Source organism: Pygocentrus nattereri, chromosome 24 (assembly GCF_015220715.1).
Source record: "Pygocentrus nattereri isolate fPygNat1 chromosome 24, fPygNat1.pri, whole genome shotgun sequence".
Classification (NCBI taxonomy): Eukaryota; Metazoa; Chordata; class Actinopteri; order Characiformes; family Serrasalmidae; genus Pygocentrus; species Pygocentrus nattereri.
Genome location: NC_051234.1, coordinates 10651875 through 10675184, shown reverse-complemented (window position 1 = coordinate 10675184; position 23310 = coordinate 10651875). Strand labels below are relative to the sequence as shown.

Below are 23310 nucleotides of genomic sequence, written 5' to 3'. Positions count from 1 at the left end.
TGTTAGCATCAAGCTAACGGTGGGGTACATTCACTTTCCCACATTGAGTTTAATACTATATAGTTCAAACCTAAAAACTGACTTTTGGACCATGTAAGATATTTTCCCTGTATGTTGCAGTTTCTCATTAATCTAAGACTGATTATTATTAGAGGAGCCTGATAAATTTGAATAGAAAAGTTGTCATATGTTTTAAAAAGTATTAAAAATGCATTTTAATGGCAAAAACTACTGTTCATTTCCTGATATATGTGTGCAGATACAATATATACTACTCAGAAAAGATTATTTTACTGTGTTTAAGTGAAATGTCATTACTGTAAACAAATATTGCAGTAAGTAAATATTAGTTGTAGTACTTATCCAGTACCTCTACTGTCTATATGCTGTAAATTTACAGAGTATTTTTATAGTGTACTTGTATTTAGGTTAATTTAATTATGTTGCAGAACATATTTTTGACAGTAACACATTTTAAAGTAAACCCTTCTATTGTGTGTTTTTTAAAGGCCATGCTGTGGTTAACTACGGTAGGGACTTTGTGACGGCCTTTCCTGAAAATATTGCCTACTACTATCCATCCTATCCCATCAACGTCCTCAAAATCACAGCCCTGAATGACAACACAAACTTCAATGTCACCTTCAATGGCACAAACGTAGACAAGGGGACTCTGAATGCAGGTCAGACGAAAGCTGTGTATCTTTCCAGTGGAGTAGAGGAGTATCAACTCAACCGCTCCTCAAAGTCCATCAGAATCACCAGCGGCAACGACATCACAGTGTTTTCTATTAGCAGGAGGGGTGACAGCGTTCAAACCAACATTGTTCAACCTGTAGGTAACTTAGGCAAAGAGTATCTGATTCCTTTCCCCAATTTTACAGAAATCATCTTAATGCTAAACAACTACAATGTCTCAAACCAGACTGACTCTTCAGGCTCTTCCAGTCCATCTCAAACCTACAACTTCCTCAGGCTTCTCATTATCAATGCAGAAGACAAGGATAACACTGTTACCATCAAACGTAAAGAGTCCAAGGATACTGCCTTCAAGCTCAGTCCCTTCGAGCTCATCCAGATGCAGGGCAATGACTCTTTGGTGAAGGTCACTGCTAGCGCTAAAATTTCCGTGTTGCTAACTCATCCTTGCTTGGACACATACTACTGCAGGTGCTCCATTGTCATCCATCAGCTTAGACCTGCAAACCTCCTGGGAGACAGTTTCCTTGTCCCTCCCTTTTACATCACCAACCATTCCCGAATGTTCTTAACTTCAGACCAGTCCGTTCAGCTCAAGTATGGTTCTCCACCACTTTATGGCTCTCAGACATTGGATCCAGGGAACTCTGACTTCCTACCCTTCTACCAGCTTCTAATGGATGGGTTCTCTAACATCACAACCTCACAGCTCGTGTCTCTCAGACTTATCAACATTGGTAGTTTGATAGATCTCATCCCAGTCTCAATGTTCTCTGCCTGCTACCTGGTACACACCACCTCAGCAACCAAATCTCAGGCTGTTATCATTGTGGAAACAACACAGGCATCATATACACGTTTAGACAGTGGCGTTTCTATCCCAACAGCGGAGTGGACAGTCATAAATGGTACAAAATACTCCTGGGCTGCTGTGGACCTTAATCTTTACAGGTCATACGTCATCTGGCATCCCTTCTCAAAAATGGCCATATATGTCTTTGAGAAAATGGCGACAAGGATTGCTTATGGAGGTCCAGCAATCTCTATAAAAGAGGAACCAAGTAAGAAATCATTGCTGATACTGTAATTGTTTTCAGGGACAAATTCTTGCTTATCAGTCAAGTGATCAGAGGGCAGCGGAGAAGCCTTGAATCATCCCAAAACTGCTGTAGATTTTCTTAGTACATACAGTCAGGCAAAGATTTGCTCATTTTTTCAGCAGTTTGAGGCTTTTACATCTAAATAGGGTGAATGGTGTAGGAATTACAGCAATTTTCATACATAGCCCTCCATTTTCAGGGCTCAAAAGTATTTAGACAGGTGGCTACTCAGCTGTTCCATGGTCTGGTATTTGTTATTCTCTCATGATCTCAAGTAAGCAGATAAAAGATCTAGAGTTGAAGTGTGCCATTTGCATTTGGAATCTTTTGCTGTTAACTCTCAATATGAAGTCCAAAGAGCTTCATTGCCAGTGAAAGAAGCTGACATTAGGCAACTGAAATCCATCAGTCATTGCAAAACCATCAGATGTGGCCAAATAAAAAAATGCACTAGTGAACTCAGAAACACCAAAATGTCTAGAAGACCACAGGAAACATCTGTGGTGCATGACAGAAGAATTTGTTTCCTGGTGAAGAAAAACTCTCACAAGTGTTGGACAGATTAAGAACGCCCAGAAGGTCAGCAGATCTGTGCCAGAGTTAACAATAAAGAGAAGACTACAAAAGAGTAAATACATAGGGGTTTACCAAAAGTTGTAAACTATTGGTAAGCCTCAAAACAGGGACACCAGAGTTTGTCAAAAAAAGGTAAATCATTCACCTTATTTGGATGTAAATACCCTCAAATTAAAGCCTGCACTTTATGCTCATATTCATGATCTAATTTAAAATCTAATATGCTGTGGCACACAGATATAATAACTAATAACTTTGTCAACATTCCAATATTAATGGAACTGACTATAAAGAAAGTAATGAATACTGAGATTTTTTTCCAGGAAGCAATAAGTAAAGTAATCCCATTAGAGTTTAAGAGTAATATTTTTTAAATTATAAATGATAACTTTCTCTGAATATCTACCCCAACACTAAGAAAAAATAGCTAAAGATTAACAAGAGAAGCAGGTAAAAAATTTGGTAGTTTAGTTCAAACATCATGTGGTGATGTAGTTGATAAGCTAAGACATGTTTTGAGTTTTCTGCTTTGGTGTGGCTTGAGGTACGTCTGTGATGATTTAGGCTTGAAAATCTGATACAAAAGAATGTGTTACAGTAATTACCTTTTCCTGCAATTAACTAGTTTTCACATTATAGTTTTGATTCTTGTGATCACATTTCAGTTACTGACTGAATTGTACCTGCATTACTCAACAAGACTTATTACATGTAATGCATTTAAAACATGTTTCCTCTATATAGATTACTCATAATGAGTGGCTCCTACTGTTTGTTAGCTTTTCATTAGCTTCGTAACTCCATTGCTAAAACTAAAGGAGCAATATATTCGAGGTAAGTGGGCCAGCCTGTTGCTCTTTTTCATAACCAAACTATCACTCTATATATTTGTTTGCTTGCAGATCCTGACGGCTGTCTGATGTCTTCGGCGGTGTTGGATGTTAGTAATCTGTCAATAAGCTGGCAAGCATCTCGTCAGTACTGTGTGGATAAAGGTACTCAGCTGGCCAGTCCTAGTTGGGCCAACGCCCACTATTACTTAACCCAGAAGCTGACGGAGGTTGGAGCTAGTGGTCAGGCGTGGATCGGCCTGCGGCGTCACCTGCTGACCAGAGAATGGTACTGGCAGAATGGACAAGGCTTAGACTTCTCCAACTGGGAAAGAGGCCAGCCGGTAATACCTGAGAAAGGCATGTGTGCTTCCATGAGGATGGAGCCGAATGGGAACTACACATGGAGCAGCGTGCAATGCTGCTCTTCTCTGAAGCTTATGTGTTACACTCCGCCGCGCTACTTCAGTCTCATTAACCCATATGCCTGAGAACATTAACTCTCCACAGTAACTTATAGTCCTGTTTGCTTTAGTTTTGCTTTAGCTTTTTCTAAGAATCTCTAATCCTAAATGTAGTCTATCAGGCAAGACGTATTTGGTGTATAAAGTTTGCTTCTTTAAATTTGCACTAGAGCTGGATCAGCTAAGCTAATGCATCTAAGCATATGTACACCAATTAGCATTAAATAAATGGCATGCCATTCATTGCTATGTATGCACCAAAGAGTGCATAGCTAAAAACAATAGCAGCGACTGTCTTAAAGCCTGAGTCTTGTCTGTACTTCAGCCTATGTTTATAGATAATAGTGAGTCACAGTGTCAGTAACCACATAATCAAGTCTATTAGAGATTATTTAACAACTCCACATGATTTGAGGCAAGTGTGTGTTGATTTAGGCATCCAATTAGTGCCATGCTAATTGATTGGGAAAGGGATTCTATGTTAGCTGCATTAGCCTCATGCCTCCTGTACGAAACTACAGAAGCACCAGATGCCAAATTAAGCAGGTTAAAATTGGTGCGTAATAGCAAGAAAACACTTAAAATGTCCAGGGTTGAAAAAAGTTCATAAAGTTGTGCAGCCTTTCCCAAAACATACAGGGTCGGTTTCCTGGTCAGGGATTAAAGGCCTAGTTACACTTGCATTTGCCAGTAATTGAATTGCGGTGTACATTCTTAGTACGTACAGTCAGACAAAGATTTTGTTATTTTAGCTGTTTACCACAGCATATTCGATTTGCAATTATACGATATATACAAACTCAAAGTGCTAATTTGTCAGCAATTTTGAGTTGTATTCTAGAGTTGAAGTGTGGCATTTGCATTTGGAATCTGTTGTTGTTAACTCTCAAAATGAGGTCCAAAGAGCTTCATTGCCAGTGAAAGAAGCTGACGTTAGGCTGGAAAATCTATATAAACCCATCAGAGAGTGCACAAACATCAGGTGTGGCCAAAGAAAAAAAATTCACTAGTGATCTCACAAACACCAAAATGTCCAGAGGACCACAGGAAACGACTGTGGTGCATGACACAAGAATTTGTTTCCTGTTGAAGAAAAACTCCTTTACAACATTTGTCCAGATTAAGAACGTCCAGAAGGTCAGCCTCATTTAGCAACACTGACTATAACTGAACACACGAAAGAGAGACTGTATGATACACAGTCAGTTGGGTGACTGTTTTATTATCTGTTATTTTGTTTTAGATGAGTTAACCAGCTTACTAACTGCTATGTTAGCTCTTGGGCTAACTGCAGCTGCACACAAGTTATCTACACTTTTTTAACGTGAATATCATGATTATATAATTGTCTGATATAATTATCTTCCCTTTTGTGTTTTTACTGTTTATAGTTAGCAAGATAGTTAGCTCGGTAACTGCACTAAGGAGGATTTCAGGACTACACAGCATTCTGAATGGAGATCCTCTATTGAAAGTAAAATGTTTTCTAGAACGAACGCTGTAGCGCTGTCGCCTCATAGCAAGGAGGGCCTGGGTTCGATTCCCCGGCCGGGCGACCAGGGTCGTCTCTGTGTGGAGTTTACATGTTCTCCCCGTGTCTGCGTGGGTTTCCTCCAGGTTCTCTGGTTTCCTCCCACAGTCCAAAGACATGTAGTCAGGCCAATTGGACATGCTAAATTACTCCTGGGTGTGAGTGACTGTCTGTGTCTGCCCTGCGATGTACTGGCAACCTGTCCAGGGTGTATCCTGCCTTCCGCCCGAAGACTGCTGGGATAGGCTCCAGCACCCCCCCGCGACCCTGACGGAGAAGCGGTTTAGAAAATGGATGGGTGGATATATATATATATATATATATATATATATATATATATATAGTTTTTTTTTTTTTTTAAGGGCTTATATCCTATATTTTCTTTATTCATTGTTTTTTTTTCCTGTAGTGGTTTTATGTACCAGAAATATTAATTTATATGTCCATTTCCCATCCTTTCTTTATCCCTTATAACTAAACAGGCTGTTTTTGTTACTGTGCCTTTAAGACTGACATATGCAAATGATGTTGGTTCTGATTGGCTGCCATGTATTCGAAAAACAGGTCAGGTTGAGTGACTCCATATATCATCAACGGAAATAGTGAGCTGAGTAGATGGATACATGCAGATGCATTGGTTTTTGTGACATCACAAAAAATAATTTACAAACAGATTTTGCAGCTTAGTTTCCATTAGTTATATGGGTCGTACAGATTGGAGAGGAAATCTTTAACAGTGTCTACACCAACATCTTTATTTCAAAAAGTGAGAAAAATGTGGTTTTCCATGATATGGACCTTTTAACTGTCTTCACTTTGTCTTCACCTAAGGAATTATAGTAAGAACACTGTATCAGCTGCACTACGTAAAAAAAATTAACATAAATAAATTAAACCTTTAGTGTGTATGTTCAATCAGCATATGTTATTGTCAACCAATGTTTGTGTCAAACTGGGCATGGTGCCAAATGTATTGTTCTCTAATAGAAAAGAAAAAAAGAATTCTGAATCCGTAAGTAAAATATAGAATCAGTGATAAGTACTGTATATAAAGCATCATACAAGAGTCATCACCTTGAAAAATATAAACATTTGTTACATTTCAAAGAGTACTTGCACATATTTTTATTCATTTTGTACTTATATACTCTAACACAACATTTTTAGACCAAAAATGATTTGTTTACAGGTAGTTTAAAGAAAAAAGAATTGAAATAAGTAAAACATAAAAATACAGTGCTTCCCACAAGGCACTTCATACACAAATACTGTAGTTATGATAGATGTCAGAGAGAGGGAGACAGTCAGAGTCATGAGGCTGGCAAGTTCACCATGAAAGAGGAAACAGGTCTATATTTAAAACAATGGAAAACAGCATCACTAATGTAGTATCTAGTTTAAAGGTTAAACCATGCAAATCACCAGAAATCACTTCCATTTAAACTATGGGATTTACAGTTAAATCTAGACTAAAGAGAATATAATTTATATATTAACTTGCTATTTAGTCTAAGACTAAATACATCTGTTATAAACTCTCAGAAATAAAGGTACGAAACTGTCTCTGGGGCTTGTCACTGGGGTGGAACCCTCAGAGATCCATCTCAGCACCTTTACTCAAGGAACATAACTGTATCCACTGAAATGATATGTTCTAATATGACTCCATACATCCCGTCTCGTCTCCAGGCTTTTTATTATACTGTTCTGTTTTAAAACATTTGGTTATAAGGTACAAATATGAACCTGGAAAAACTGATTTGTGGTTCACAATCAGACCCTAAAACCACTGTTGTACCTTTGAGGGAACATTTACACGGTCTGTCCCTTGATGAATGAAAAATGTACCAGAACAGAACCTTTATTTCTATCAGTGTAAACATGCTCACTAGCATCATCCAGCCGAGACGCCATAGGTGCTAGATTTGAGATTTTGAAAAAATGATGAAATGGTCAGATTAAGCGGATAATTCTGTGTTTTTTTTCCCCTAGCTGGCTAATTTAAAAGGAATCCAGATAGATAACGTCACAGCTAGAATGCTGAATATCATGTCTAGGAGGAGACATAATTGCATTATGCATGCTGGGTATTGTAGTGAGAGAACCCTGATGGGCAAAACTAAAAAACAAACACAAACTGATGAGGCTGAGGTGTATAACACTGCGCTACAGTATATTATGTAGCACAGTGGAGAACACATGCCAGTTTTAAGTCGGAATGTCCCTTTAGCAGACGTCTAGGAAAACAGCCATAAACTTATTGTTCAAGTTATTAGTCTTAAAGCTTATTATAGTGATGTGTAAGCAGAGATGGGTAGTAACTATTCCCATTTACTCACATAAACTTAAATTAGATTTCGGTGTATTTGTACATTCCTGACTTTTTCATTTATAACACTACTCAGGGAGATAAATGAAGAAAGTAATGTACTTAATTCACATTTCCATTTAACATTCAGTTCCTTATTCTTTTTTGGGGTCTCATTTCATTCTGTGTTGGTTCAGCTCCTGTTCTGCTTTACTGTTGATCACTCCTCTCACTTTGGAGCTTAAGCACCTTATTTTAGGCCAAAAATATCCAAAAAGAGAAGAATAGAGCTGTACAAACTGGATTAACAGTAACTTCATAGCTCTAGCCTACAAAGAGAAGGTTAACAGGATACTTCACTACATAGTTTTAAGCAAGTTTGCTCATTTTAAGTAATGTTTCATCAAAGAAATGTACCTAAATAGGACAAATTAGCATTTTTTTGAGAAATATTACTTCGAAATATTACATTTTTATTCTGAGCTTCACCATCTATGTACAGGGTGGTTCAAAAAAATTCATCCAGTTTCAAAATTTCACTTGTAAATCATTACAGTACAATACAGTAAAGTGTAAATGGTTTAAATGAGCATAAAGTTTATTATATCATTTTACAAGTGCTCAGTATGAACCTTCCGCCATAGTCAAATTTATTCCATACTCGATTGAGCATGTCAGGTGTCGCTGCACTCACAGCTCTTTCAGTGCAACTTCGGAGATCATCCAGTGTCATGCAACAATGAACACTCTGAGCTGCTAACCAAATATCACGCTGCATTTATGATGGATTCAGTCTTATTGAAGTGGAACGCAGAACGCAGAACGGTTTCTGCTCAGGGGTCACTGGGGTCTCCTCACAGACTGAAGGGAGCCATATTTCAGTGACAGTCAGAAACTCTATGACCCCCTCTTTCAATTGGATTGTGATTGGTTTGAATTACCCTGTACTTCTTTAACTTAGAATGATCATTTTACTAAAGTTAGAATCAATTTGTAGACTTTGCTTGATATTAATTAACTAATTTGCTGAAGTGAGTTGTTCCCACCTTTCTCAAAGTTATGTTCGCAGTTTACAGTGTACTATACCCATCTCTGTATGCAAGTCATATGGTTATGAGAGTGAAGAAGGAAAATCTGGTGCTTCTGGTGGTTCCTTTGAGTTTAATGGGTTAACTATCCAGGCTCCAAGACCCAAGGCTAGTAGCACTTTAGCTGCTAATGCTAACCCGAGCATCAGTGGCAGGGCTGTAGAGTTGCTCTTGCTGATGGTCTTCTCTGGGCTTGGGGGTAGAATATACACCAGGGCCTGATCTTTACCAAGAGGGTTTGAAGCAGTACAGGTGTATTGCCCCCCTGGCTGGACGTCCAGCAGATGGATCGTGACCCAGTGCTGACTTGGAGCCTCCTGAGGGATTGGGAATCCAATATCCCCTTCAAAAACGTCATCTGGACCCATCCACTGGACGTCTGCCAGGGGTGAACCCTGAACCTTACACCGAGCTTTGAGACCAGTGTCCATGCTGCCTTCTATGGACAAGCTGAGGATACGTGGAGGAGCTGGAAAAGAGGAACAACACAAACTGGTTTCACAAAGGAAAAATTAGGATAGTTCAATAGAAACTCCCTTTAGATCATCTGTTACTGAACATGGCTGGTCTAAATGTATTAATACAAGCTTTGCAGTGAAGCTATGAGGCTAATGCAGTTAACTGGGGGCAGGCATGAGCTGGAGGTTAGTGAAGGTCGCCAGTTCCATCCCATGAGCCGAGAGTACATGACTGAGGTGCCCCTGAGCAAGGCATCTAACCCCCTACTGCTCCATGGGCACTGTAGATAGGGCTGCCCACTGGCCTGGGCAAGTGTGCTCACTGACCCCAGTATGTGTCTTCAGTAGTGTGTATGTGGTGTTTCACTGCACATATGGTTTAGATTGCAGAGGTGAAAATTCCCCATTGTGGGACTAATAAGGGTCACTCAATCCAATCTTAATCTAAAAACAAGTAATGGAAGCTGCTAGCTAACAATAAGCATAGTGCAAGCTAAGAGATGGAGACGCAGGTCAACAAAGTACAGAAAAACTTTCAGTCTGAGGTTCAGAAAAAGAAGCAAAACAAATGAAACTGTTGGCTAGCACACAGGTTAGATACCAAGCATGCTAGCTAGCACACTGTGTATTACAGCAAAAGCTAACAGCTCACCTCTGAGATTCAAGACTTGACTCAGACTTTCACCTCAGACACTTGACTTGGATTCTCACCTCAGAGACACAACTTAGACTCACTTGGACATGCTTGCCAGACACCTTAGACTCACTTCCATCCCGCAGACTTAAGGCTTGTGCTCTCACCTTAGAGACTGGACTCAGACGTTCACCTCAATGATTTGACTTGGACTCCAACCTGAGAGACCCGACTCAGACTCGCACCTCAAAGATTTGACTTGGACTTGCACTCCAGACACCTAAAACTCAACTCACATTTGCACTTCAAAGACTCAGCTCCACCCCAGAGACTCAGGACTCTAGCTCTCACCTTAGAGACTCGACTCAGACTTTTAACTCTGAGATTCGAGACTTGGACACACCTCTGAGATTCAAGACTTGACTCTGACTCACTTTAGAAACTCAAGAACCACCTCTGAGACTCAAAACCTGGACTAACACCTCGGAGACGAGACTCAAACACCAGAGAGTTAAGACTCAACTCAGATTCGCACCTCAGAGATTCAACACTTGACTCCACGTTGATTCAGAAACCTCACCTCAGAAACTTGAGAATCAGATTTGCACCTCAGAGACTTGGAACTTGACTCAGTCTTGCACCAGAGACTCAAGACTCGACTTAATCAACATGTGAACATCTTCAACTGCATAGTCATGGTGCATACCTAAAAAAGCAGGCTGCAAGCCATTATTTGTTATCTATAGTAACCTTGTAGTTTCAAAGCAAAACTAAAGCAACATAATTCAGACACCAATCATTGTCTTGATCAACTATAAGAGACCAACAATTTTAGGTCAATGTTACCTTCCACTCTTAGCCGCGTCCCCATTTTATTCTCATAGCTGCCATGCGGTTGTCCTGGTAGCTCCACACGACAGTAGTACCGGCCATTGTCCTGCAGGGCTGCGCTGTTAATGCGCAGTGACAGGTCATGTTCCCGGTGGTTTCCCTCCAGGCGGTAGCGCTGGTCCTGGTTCGGTCCAGGATGGCAGTACTGGCTGCCGTTGAGGCTCGAGCAGCGGAACAGCACTGTGCCTGTGTGGCTGTGACCCAGTCGCCACACCACGTGCATGGAAGAGTGATGGGTGTTGTGAGGGTGTGTGAAGGAGCAGGGCAGCACCACCGGGTAGCCCTCTATAGCCCGGACCTCCGCTGGAACCTTCATGGACCAGCCATCATCATGCATTGCTGTGAACAGAGGGTCAATGCTAATCAGAGACGAACACTAACAAATGTCTCTAATAATAATTGGTTATTAAGGGTCAGTAGCATTATGCACATGTGCACCTTCATAGGCTGGCTGCCATTGTTAGCTGGGGATAAAGGGTCAATGCTAGTCCAAGACTTATAATTTATGGAAGCTATTGGTGCTAGTTAGGGACGTTAGGGACATTGAATCCATGCTGGCCAAAGGGGAATGTCACAAAGATATGCCAAAGATGCTAATAAACTAATTTGCATTATTTACATGTGCATATTCATAGACAGACCAGCTTCATGGGCTGGGGGACCAGGTGCTAGTCAAAGAAAAACTTCACACAGAAATGCTACCACTGCTAATATTGACTGCATGCTATCGGGAGAGTTCTTCACATTTCCTCCTTCAATGCTAGTTTGTATTATGTGTGGCTGGAACTGGAAGGGAAGCAGTGCCAGTTTATGTGGAGTCTGGCCACTTGCTATTCCCCCCCATTAAATAAAAAAAACAGGACTGCTAAACAGCAGAGGGCGCTCGCGAGTTAGCCCTCAATGAATGGGAGCAAATGGAGCTCAATGGCTAAAAATGAAAAGTTAATAGTTTCTAATCACTTTCACCGAACTTTGCTTTAATTTTAGAAAGGAGAAGGATGTATTTCACTAAAAAAAACAAAGAAATATTACCTGCATGTTTCCCTTTTTATACAACAAATGGGTTTTGGGCAGCAGAAGGTGGGCTTTACTGATAGTGAGTGCTGATTGGTTGGCCAGCAGAGCAGCTCATTTACTGTTCAAGCTCACTGACATCATGAACATACATGAGGCGCCGTTTTAAACGCCTATAACTCGAGTTTAAAAGCTCTTAAAAATACAACAGTGGTGCTAAAATGATTTATGCTGGTCTGTGTTTAGGAAATGATTTTATTCTTTTTAAGCATTTATAAATATGCTCCATATCAACCCATTCATTTTGGACTTGCTTAGGAGTGCCCCCTAGTGTTTGAGAAAACTGGAAGACATTGCTGAGTGGGAATTCTCCTCTCCACAAGTTCTCTGGAGGAAGATCAATGCTAGTGAAATTTATAAAATTATTCGTAATGATGAATGAGATCTGTTAACGCTAGTTAGCTGTATGTACAGATACTGCTAATCTTTAAACTGGAAACTCTCACCCTTTAGGCTAGGGCGGCCGTTCACTCTTAAAAAAGACGGTTCTTCAAGGGTTCTTTACTAAAGAAAGTGGTTCTATATAGAACAACAAAAACTCATCTTCTTTGCATTGTAAAATGGTTCTTTAGATTGATGGAGAACACAGATGATTTTGCACAAAAAGGTTCTTTTTGAAAAGGGTTCTATATAGCTCAAGATTGTTACAGTAGAAGAACCTTGTTCAAAAAGGTTCTAAATATAACCATTTACAGCACATAAATGTTGTATTTTGCAGACTATCCATTTAATCTACACTATAAAATATGACATCTTGACAAGTGAGATTAAGTCGATATATCTAATATTTCCATTTTGAGATGATTTTAGGAATATTATAGGATTATTTAACTTATTTCCAGAATTTTCTTACTTGTTTTAAGTAATTTTATTAAGTAAAATTCACATAACTGGCAGATCATTTTTGCTGATTTTAAGAAACATGCTTGAAACAAGTGCAATTATCTGTAAAATAATAATAAACTCTTAAAAATAAACGTACCATGCAGGTACATGATTCGATCATCAAGGTACAAACAATGTATGTGTACCCTCAAAGGTACAACAGTGGTTTTAAGGTCCAATGGTGCACCTTACATAAGTTATTCCAGGTGAAAAGTTCCTATTTGTACCTTTTCATAACCAAATGTTTTAAATCAGAACAGTACAATAAAAAGCCTGGAGATGAGACGGGGTGTGTGGAGTCAGTACAGATTAGAAAATATCATTTCAATAGATTCTGGTACAGTTATGTTCCCTGAATAAAGGTACTAAGATGTACCCCTGAGGTTTCTTTTATGACACTAAGAAAATTTTATATATATATATATATAACACCTTTCCAAACTCTTAAAATTGGTTCTAATTTCTTACCTGCTGAGCGGAGTAGCAGCAGCAGGGCCAGGGTGCTGTAAAGAGTTCGGGTGTCCATGGCTTTACTGTGATATCCTGCCTGTTGCTGAGGAAGCAGCTCTAAATCCTCACAGACATCTCCACCTCTGACTCATTGTCACACATAACCCACCAGACTAAGCACATACACTCACCGGCCACTTTATTAGGTATGCTACTAAAAGGTTGGACCCCCTTTTGCCTTCAGAACTGCCTTAATTCTTTGTGACGTACTTTCACCAAGGTGTTGGAAATGTTCCTCAGAGATTTTGGTTGGTTATTTGAGTTACTCTTGCCTTTCTATCATCTCAAACCAGTCTGCCCATTCTCCTCTCGCATCAACAAGCTATTTTTGTCCACGCAACTGCCGCTCACGGGATATTTTCTCTTTTTCTGACCGTTCTCTGTAAACCCTAGAGATGGTTGTGTGTGAAAATCCCAGTTGATCAGCAGTTTCTGAAATACTCAGACCAGCCCGTCTGGCACCAGCAACCATGCCACGTTCAAAGTCACTTAAATCACCTTTCTTCCCCATTCTGATGCTCGGTCTGCACTTCAGGAAGTTGTCTTGACCACCTATACATGCCTAAATGCATTGAGTTGCGGCCATGTGATTGGCTGATTAGCTGTTTGTATTAACAAGCAATTGAACTCTATACGCTCTTAGGAAAGATTGTGACGAACCAAAAAAAAAATCAAGGGTTCTTTAGTAAAGAAAATGGTTTTATATATTCAGTGGTGGGCAAAGTACACAAACCATGTACCTGAGTTAAAGTAGCGATACACAAGGTAAAATATTTCTCCGATAAAAGTAGAAGTTCCTCCTTTTAGACCTCCACGTGAGTAAAAGTACAAAAGTATTTGCCTTCAAATGTACTTAAGTATCGAAAGATTAATTATGACTCTAATGTCCTATTAGCATTTTTGTAACAAGACTCTTACATGAACTCATTTCAGGTGAAAATCCTCCAGCGTCTCTCTTGGTAAACCTTTTAATAAAACTTCATTAATTAGTGACGCTGACGTCTATTAAAATGATCATAAGCACAAAACACTGAAGGTAAACAGTTTCCATCAGGGAGAACGAGTGGCTCTGAAATCACTTTTACAAACAAACAAAGTTTCAGTTTAAGATTTATTTACAACTTAGTTCCAAGTTTAAGTTTAATAAAGACTGGCTTTAAACTCAGGATCACAAATGAGCTCCTTTACTATGTTGATCTGTAGGCCTCTGTTCATAAACATAAACCAGCCCAGACTAATTTACTATAAAATGAAATGGTGTTTGTATAAATTCAGAAAAAAGCCGCATCAGTCACGACTGCATATGTGGACATATTTCTGTATTGTGCTCTATTTACACAAAGTTAGGTTAGTTCATCATTTATTTTGAATAGACTGTCCCAAAATTTTACGCTGCTGCGCTGACGTTGAACCGTGTGCTGCACTGGGTTGGTATGACCAACAGGTCAAAACAAGTTCAAAACAAAGTGACCGCAGTGCCCTGATTGATGTTCTTGCTTTGCGCTTCGTTCTGTATTTGACTTGATAATGTGGACCAGTGGTCTTCAAACCTGGTCCTGGAGAGCGACCCTCCAACAGAGTTTAGTTCCAACCTGTATCCATTTAACTGCCTCGCCCCCTTGCTTAACTCTGATCTGAGCCAGCCAATCAGGGACTTGGGAAGAGGTTAATTAGCTGGAGTATGTGTGGCAGATTGTAGTTTGATTTAGACTCTGCAGGAAGGTAGATCTCCAGGGCCAGGGTTGGAGACCACTGACGTAGATACAGTAGTTAATGTTGTTATTATCTTTTGGCCACCTGGTGGCAATGTCTTTCAGTATTTGATTCCCTCCTGTACAGCTCTTTGGAGTAATGAGTGAGGAAGAGGAGTTGTTCATGTGTTGCTTATGTGACATTTTTACAGATGTTTAGTGCAAATTTCAGTGTATTGTTGTTGGGGGTGGGGTGATACTTGAATAAGTAAATTGACAAAGCCAGCTTTCTCATCTCTGTTTTGCTATTCTACATAATTTCTAGTGCCATTCTCATGGGTCACAATTTTTAAGATAGAGCCACAAAATTTATAGGATTGTAAAGCCTACATGTTAATAATGCTATTGTGCTTTTGAGACCGATGACATGTACACCTTCCATGCATTCGTTCAAAGATAATTTACTTCCAGTGCTAATAGAATTTATAATACTGCTTACTATTCCACAGCAATGGCCTAGCAAAACTTTTGCAATCACCTGGAATTCCATAACATTGGCCCAGCAACATCTTAGCAACCACCTGGAATTCCATAACTATGGCCATGCAACACTTTAGCAATCATCTGGAATTCCATGGCAATGGCCTAGCAACATCTTAGCAACTACTTGGAATTCCATAGCAATGGTCTAGCAACATCCTAACAACCACCTGGAACTCGATAGTAATGGCCCAGCAACATCTTAGCAACCACTTAGGATTCCATAGCAATGGCCTAGCAATATCTTAGCAACCACTTGAGATTCCATAGCAATGGTCTAGCAACATCCTAGCAACCACCTGGAATTCTACAGTAATGGCCCAACAACATCTAAGCAACCACTTGGGATTCCATAGCAATAGCCTTGCAGCACCTTAGCAACTACTTAGGATTCCATAGCAATGGCCCAACAACATCTTAGCAGCCACTTGGGATTCCATAGCAATGGCCCAGCAACATCTTAGCAACCACTTGAGATTCCATAGCAATGGCCTAGCAACACCTTAGCAACCACTTGGGATTCCGTACCACTTAGTGCCTGGTATCATATAAATACAATAAATCTGTCTCATATGCCATGTAAATGTTATTTCTACTCTCTTATAGTTAATAATAAAATTAGCTCACAAACACTAACCTTCTAGATGAACTTTTTTAAACTGTATTATTTTTTGAAGATTTATACTATACTCAAGTATTACTGGAACTGAGTGCATGTACTTATAATCAGTTTCATTCTCAAGAGTAATTTTTATTGTCTACATTTTCATCTAGACCTTTGAAGCATACCTTACAGTCTCAAAGGCCAGGAGATTTCTCTCTTTCTCTTTGTAGTTCCTTCAACTTAATGTTTTTATGAAAGCATACACTCAATCACTTCCATGGCCACAGGTGTATAAAACCGAGTAAATGAGCATGTAAAATGACAGAGCGGGGTCAGCAGCTGATGAGGCGCATAGTGCACAGAGGTCGCGAACTTTCTGCAGAGTCAATCGCTACAGACCTCCAAACTTCATGTGGCCTTCAGATCAGCTCAAGAACAGCATAGAGAGCTTCATGGAAATGGTTTCCATGGCCGAGCAGCTGCTTCCAAGCCTTACATCACCAAGCGCAATGCAAAGCGTTGAATGCAGTGGTGTAAAGCGCCGCCACTGGACTCTAGAGCAGTGGAGATGTGTTATCTGGAGTGATGAATCACGCTTCTCCGTCTTGCAATCCAATGGATGATTCTGGGTTTGCCGGTTGCCAGAAGAACGCTACTGCATTGTGCTGACTGCATTGTGCCAAGTGCAAAGTTTGGTGGAGGGGGGATTATGGTGTGGGGTTGTTTTTCAGGAGTTGGGCTCGGCCCCTTAGTTCCAGTGAAAGGAACTCTTAATGCTTCAGCAGGCCAAGAGATTTTGGACAATTTCATGCTCCCAACTTTGTGGGAACAGTTTGGGGACGGCCCCTTCCTGTTCCAACATGACTGCACACCAGTGCACAAAGCAAGGTCCATAAAGACATGGATGAGCGAGTTTGGTGTGGAAGAAATTGACTGGCCTGCACGGAGTCCTGACCTCAACCTGATAGAACACCTTTGGGGTGAATTAGAGCCGAGACTGCAAGTCAGACCTTCTCATCCAATGTCAGTGTCTGAACTCACAAATGCGCTTCTGGAACAATGGGTCAAAAATTCCCATAAACACACTCCTTAACCTTGTGGAAAGCCTTCGTCGAAGCTGTTATAGCTGCAAGTGCTGGGCCGACATCATATTAAACCCTATGGATTAAGAATGGGATGTCACTCAAGTTCATATGCGTGTGAAGGTAGATGAGCAAATACTTTTGGCAATATAGTGTATCATATCAGTGTAAAATGAAATTGCCCACAGCCGTGATAATTTAATATGTCTAGTGCAGCAGCAAACAAAGAAAACATTGAATTGATCTGATAAAATGTACTTATTTTTACATAAATAGTAAATAAACGTAGGACTTTAACATTGACAAAATGCTAATAGTTTCACTTCAACTTCTCCAAACTTTTGTGTAGATTGCAATGTACCGACTTGATATTCTCATATATGCAAAAAACAGATGAGTAAAGAATTATGTGCTGTTTGATGAGCACATCAGGAGACTGGAGATTCTCCATTTGAGTGACCTTCAAACCACTGAAAATGTTCATAAAATGAGTTAGCCGTAACTGGGGCTTATGACTGAATGAGACCATATGGTTAAGACTGACTTTATTGTCCAGGCCCTCTTTAGTTTGTTTACAAATTGCAACCAAACAAAGGAGCCATTCAATCTATAGTACAATGCAAAGTATATTTCAGTGTAAGTTTGTCACTGTACAATAATACATAGTGCTTTACTAATATGGCAGTTAATGCAGGACAGTGTGTGTGCTCTGTGTTAGTTGTTGCACATACAACGTCTATGATCTTACTTCCTCAGACACTGCTATACTGTTTTTTCCTGTTTTCAGCAAAAGTGCTGCCTTTGAACTGTTATTTACATCTCCATGACAGCAACTGTGTACACAGGAAGTGTCAGCATTTAGGCCAGACAAGGCAACATGAGCCAGAGACTGCATCTCAAATCAAGCCTAGTTTTAATCACCTGAGGCTAAAACGCACCCTGTTCAGGACTTAATTATATTAGATTAAGCTTTATTGTCTATATTGTGTAGAGAGTTAAGGTACAGAGCCAATGAAATGCAGTTAGCATCTAACCAGAAGTGCAAAATACTGTATTATTGACATATAACTATAATAATAATATTTTTTATGAGTGCTGTTGTGTATCAGAGAATGTGTAGCGCACTGATTAAAGTCCTGTCCAGTGTACAAAACAATACAGCCCCAAAATGCTTCTGCCATTTGAAGACAGGTCGGTCCCAAATGCCACCCAAAGACCTGAGGGTCTTATCCAAGTCCGGCCTTGTCAACAATGTCCAGACAGGACAAGCGTCCTCAGAGGCACTAGGTTTAAAAGTGTGCATTTGGGACAGACACGTGTAATATGCCATGGAAAAATATTATCTATCATATTTTTTTTCAGATGGCTAGTTTGCTTAGCTACAGCTTTAGGTTGCAGTTCAGTTTACAAGCATAAAGGTCCAGTCAAGCTGGCTTTTTCCAGTGAAACTGCACATTTAACTTTAAAAACCCAGTTTAGAATGTACGAATGTGAAGTTTAGTACTATTGAGAACTTTTAAGCAAAGTGCAGTACTTGAGGAAAAATGAAAAGGTAAAGAGTTAAGTAAAAGTGCTAGGTCAAGAAAAAAATGATATATTTTACCTAATTTAATGTGTTTGTTACTACAGACTTTCTCTAATATTAAGCCAATCAGATAACCGCGCAGTAAGATACGGCTGTCCATGTGTTCACACTTGCTGGTGGCTATTTTGAAAGATTTCTAAAAACTTTCCTGAAAGTTCCTGAGTCCTGAAAACTGTTTTAACCTTAATTTTTGGGTTTTGCCACTTTTTGCAGACTTGAAATATTCATGTTTAGAACTATTTATGGTTTGACCTGTAGTATAAAGTATACAGGACTGTTTTTGATACATGCTACAGTGCATAGTTAGCATGCTAGCCATATAAGATTGTGTGCTACATCAATATTACATCACAGGTATTACTGGCTTGTATTTTAAAACCTATAATATCATAGATTTCCAGGTTATTGATGGTCAACAGTTGTAATTGTCCTTTGGTTTTACAAGTTACCACTGGTAGTAAACCTTACAAGCACATTCTGAGCTTTGGTGTTCTTTAAATGCTGATAAATGAAGTTATATCTATATTTATACTTGAGTAAAAGTACAAGGTTTTGGACTGAAAACTGAGTTACTTAAGGAGGCCTCCAAAATAGTACTCAATAAATCCAAGTACTTTTACTTTGGTACTTAAGTACATTCTCTGCCCTGCGATGGACTGGCGACCTGTCCAGGGTGTATCCTGCCTTCCGCCCGATGACTGCTGGGATAGGCTCCAGCTCCCCCCCGCGACCCTGACGGAGAAGCGGCTTAGAAAATGGATGGATGGATGGATGGACTTAAGTACATTCACTTTTACTAATGTTTGACTAAGCGTAATTCTACTTTTATTCAAGTTTAGAGCCGCTGTACTCTATCCATATACAGTCATGTGGAAAAATTAGGACACCACCTTAAATAGTCTCTTTGTTAAGAAATGTTTACATCTCAATGTCCAATCTTGTTTTTGTCCATTTCTGGAAAAGAAAGTGATTTAATTGCAATTAAACAACAAAAATTAACATTTGTTTTACTCATGAAACAAAAGACATAAACAAAAATGCATATTATAATGGAGGAAAAAAGTTAGGACGCCCTACACTCTAATAGTGTTGCCCCCTTTGGCTAAAATAACTTCAGTGAGACGCTTCTTGTAGCCATCTACCAATCTCTGACATCGATCTGAAGAAAGTTTGCCCCACTCCTCAACGCAGAATTCTTTCAGCTGTGAGATGTTTGAGGGGTTTCTTGCATGCACAGCCCGTTTTAAGTCACTCCACAGCATCTCAATGGGATTAAGATCCGGACTTTGACTTGGCCATTCCAGGACTCTCCACTTCTTAGTTTTCAGCCAGTCCTTGGTGGATTTACTGGTATGTTTTGGGTCATTGTCATGTTGCAGGGTCCAGTTCCACTTCAGCTTTAATTTTTGATACACAGTAGAATTCATGGTGGATTCTATGATTGTAAGCTGGCCATGTCCTGCTGCAGCAAAGCATCCCCATGACACTTCCACCTCCATGCTTCACAGTTGGTATGAGGTTCTTTTCTTGGAATGCTGTATTTGGTTTACACCAAACATGTCTTCTGCTCTGGTGTTCAAATGATTCAATTTTAGACTCATCTGTCCAAAGAACATTATTCCAGAAGGCTTGGTCTTTGTCTGCGTTCTCTCTGGCAAACTTCAGTCTGGCTTTAATGTTTTTCTTAGAGAGCAAAGGTCTCCTCCTTTTTAAAAATTAAACTTGTGTAGTCTCTTTCTGATAGTTGAGTCATGCACCTTCACATCAACAGTAGCAAGAGCCTGCTGTGGGTCCTGTGATGAAATTTTAGGATTTTTCATGGCTTCTTTTAGCATCTTACGGTCTGCTCTGGGGGTGAACTTGCTTGGATGGCCAGACCTGGGCATGGTTGCAGTTGTTTTGAATGTCCTCCACTTGTAAGCAATTTTCCGGATGGTGGAATGGCTAATGTCAAATTCTTCTGAGATCTTTTTAAATCCCTTACCAGACTCATAAGAAGCCACAATCCTCTTTCTGAGGGCCTCAGACAGCTCTTTGGATCTCACCATGGTGCTCACTCTCACTTCAACAGTCAGGGACACACCAAACTAATTTTCTAAGGTTTAAATAGAGCAAGCCTCATTCAAAATGCTGGGTAAGGATGTTCTGATCATGTGCACCTGATGTGATACACCTGTGTAGGCGTGTCCTAATTTATGCCTCACCAGAAACTGCATTCTTTTAAAATTACATTTTACAGAAAATCGTAAAAAGGCCTTTCTTCATTTTTAATTGTTTAGTCATATTACTTGGATCCCACAGTATTGTTAAAATTGATATTAAATATCCACATGTCCAAATATGTTAAAATATAGGATATCAGAGGGTGTCCTAATTTTAAACTTTTGTTTGTCAGTTTGTTTTGTGGTGCATTTTGGGATACACTAGAATAGTGCATCAGGCTTGCTTCCTTCATTTTGAGGAAGTGTCAAGGGCACTAATGTTCCAGTGCCTTAAGCTAATTGCTACACCGCTGCACTCAAGAAAATCAATTCGATAAACATTTTAGTTCAATTTGATACTGAACAGTGAGAGATGATCCACCGTGAACCGAGTTATGAGGCATTAAAGAGACGAGTCTACTACTGAATAACAGACTTAACGTCGAAAGTAAGCCTATTCACTGTTTATTCAATAAATCCCTCTGTAGCACTCGGACACGCTCCGCTAAAACAGTGCTGATATTTGGGTCATGTGCACTTCTGGGTGTTTAACTGTGCACTGTACTTGCATTCTTGAGCACTGGAGCTAAACTCGGCCAGTGGAGGCCAAGAATGTGGACTGGGACACAGCCAAGGGGACAGTCTGTGAGCCCAGCTGTCTTATTACATCTCAGGCAGAGTTTTTAACTAATGCTATAGGGTTCCTCTTTAGCAGGGACCACCAGCAAAGCTGAAGAGTGACCAGGCACAACATATGGGCCTCTGTTTATAGTTGGCACTTCTTATGTTCTGGTGGAGCTTCTCAAAAATCCAGAGTGGGATCCAAAAAAAGAGTCTGGGCTTCTCAGATGGTTCTATTTCTTAATACCCCAGGCATCAGATGTCATCTGAGTAAAGACTCTTAAATGAATATGAATATCCATAATATAATATCCAGCTGTCTATTGGTTATTCTAATCTAAGCTGCATTAAAGCATATAGGACCAGGCTTCTGCAGAAGGGGTGCCTAGTAGGGCGGATTGGTACCAATGGATCGACGATTTTGGTCCTGCTGTTTAGTTTTGAGTCCAAACGTTCACATGAAAATATCAACACTGTTTTTCCTTCAGTCACTAAACTGAACATCTGTCTTTGATGCTGAAAAGTGGAAAAACACAGTGGCAGCAAATGCAAGATAGGAACTACTTTTTCTTACGCCTACTTTTACTTATGCTCTAAGCTTAATTAAAGGGGAATTACACCAAAATTCCTGCATAATTCAGTATGTGTGGTGTAAACAAACTGATTCAGAGTGGTTTGGCGTGAAATGGTTCAGATGTCTTTACAGTGGTGGTGACAGGAACCAGGAGTCGCCATGACAACAACACAGATATAGACATTTAATTTACTAGCAAAACGACCAGTGAACCTACACGAGTCTTCCGAGTTTATATGGAATTTTAATGTCAGGAAAATAGTGGAAAATCTAGAATAATAAATTTTCTTTGGGGACTATTTAGCCTTACAACGCCCTGCATGTATCCCTCCACCATGAGTGGAGTTTAAAAATGTATGTTCGCTTTAGTTTTTGGCATCACATCTAATAGAAACACCCTTAACAAAGATGGTTCTTCAAGGGTTCTTTAGTTAAAACAGTGGTTCCATATAGAGCCATGAACACTTAAAGAACCACTTGCATGCTTAAAGGGTTCTTTGCCTGATGAAATCGTTCTTCAGATCGATGGAGATTGTATTATATATGGTACTGCGTAGCAGCAAAAAAGGGTTCTGCTATTGTTATGATGTCAAGCCTGCAACAATAAAAGAACCCTTTTAGGCATGCAAATGGTTCTTCAAGTGTATATGGTACTGTGTAGTACCAATAAAGGTTCTGCTACTCTTACAATGTCCACAGTAGAAGAACTCTTTTGGTGCTGTATAGAACCCATTTCAAAAAGGTTCTATATAGAACCATTTACAACACATTCTCCATCAATAGAAAGAATCATTTCACCATGCAAAGAACCATTTAGGCATGCAAAAGGTTCTTTAAGTGTATATGGTACTATGTAGCAGTAAAAAAGGTTCTGCTATTCTGACGATGTCTACAACAGAAGAACCCTTTCGGTGCTATATAGAACCCATTTCAAAAAGGTTCTATGTAGAACCATATACAACACATTTTCCATCAACATGAAGAACCATTTCACATGCAAAGAAGTATGCAAATTGTTCTTGAAGTGTTCATGGTTCTATGTAGAACCTTTCCCTTTGCTAAAGAACACTTGAAGAACCATCAAGTATATTTTTTCTTGTGTGTTTGAATGTATGTCCACATTTACTGTTATTCACTGTAGAAATCAAAAATAAGAGTCCCTTTTATTTACACAAGGAGATTTTTTATTTAAGTATTAGTAACTGTGTTGATATCAGATCTATCACAACGACTGGATTCATTCCTCACTGCAGCTTGTCTGACAATATTGGGCTATAAAATTACACTATTGGACTATAAAACAGCTTTAGTCCCCAGCAGAGCGGTAACAGTTTGGACTACGGCCGCGAAAACGTGCACAAGAG

General features: G+C 39.7%; 1 protein-coding gene across 1 annotated transcript; it reads right to left on the bottom strand.

The window, feature by feature from the left end:
• Positions 1-8133: 8133 nt before the first annotated feature.
• Positions 8134-13061, bottom strand: si:dkey-11p23.7 (V-set and Ig domain-containing protein). Its single transcript, XM_017714409.2, has 3 exons — positions 13007-13061; positions 10535-10918; positions 8134-9065 (listed from the first exon to the last, which is right to left on the bottom strand). The coding sequence occupies exons 2-3, from the start codon at positions 10914-10916 to the stop codon at positions 8620-8622; spliced, it is 828 nt and encodes a 275-aa protein (XP_017569898.2). The 5' UTR covers positions 10917-10918; positions 13007-13061; the 3' UTR covers positions 8134-8619.
• Between the last annotated feature and the right edge of the window lie 10249 nt (positions 13062-23310).

Bases quoted from the DNA above. Each gene is read 5' to 3' on its own strand.
- si:dkey-11p23.7 (XM_017714409.2), bottom strand. From the start codon at position 10,916: ATGCATGATGATGGCTGGTCCATGAAGGTTCCAGCGGAGGTCCGGGCT. The intron at 9,066-10,534 runs GTAACATTGACC...CCTCTTTTCCAG, and splicing joins GACGCGGCTAAGAGTGGAAG to CTCCTCCACGTATCCTCAGC.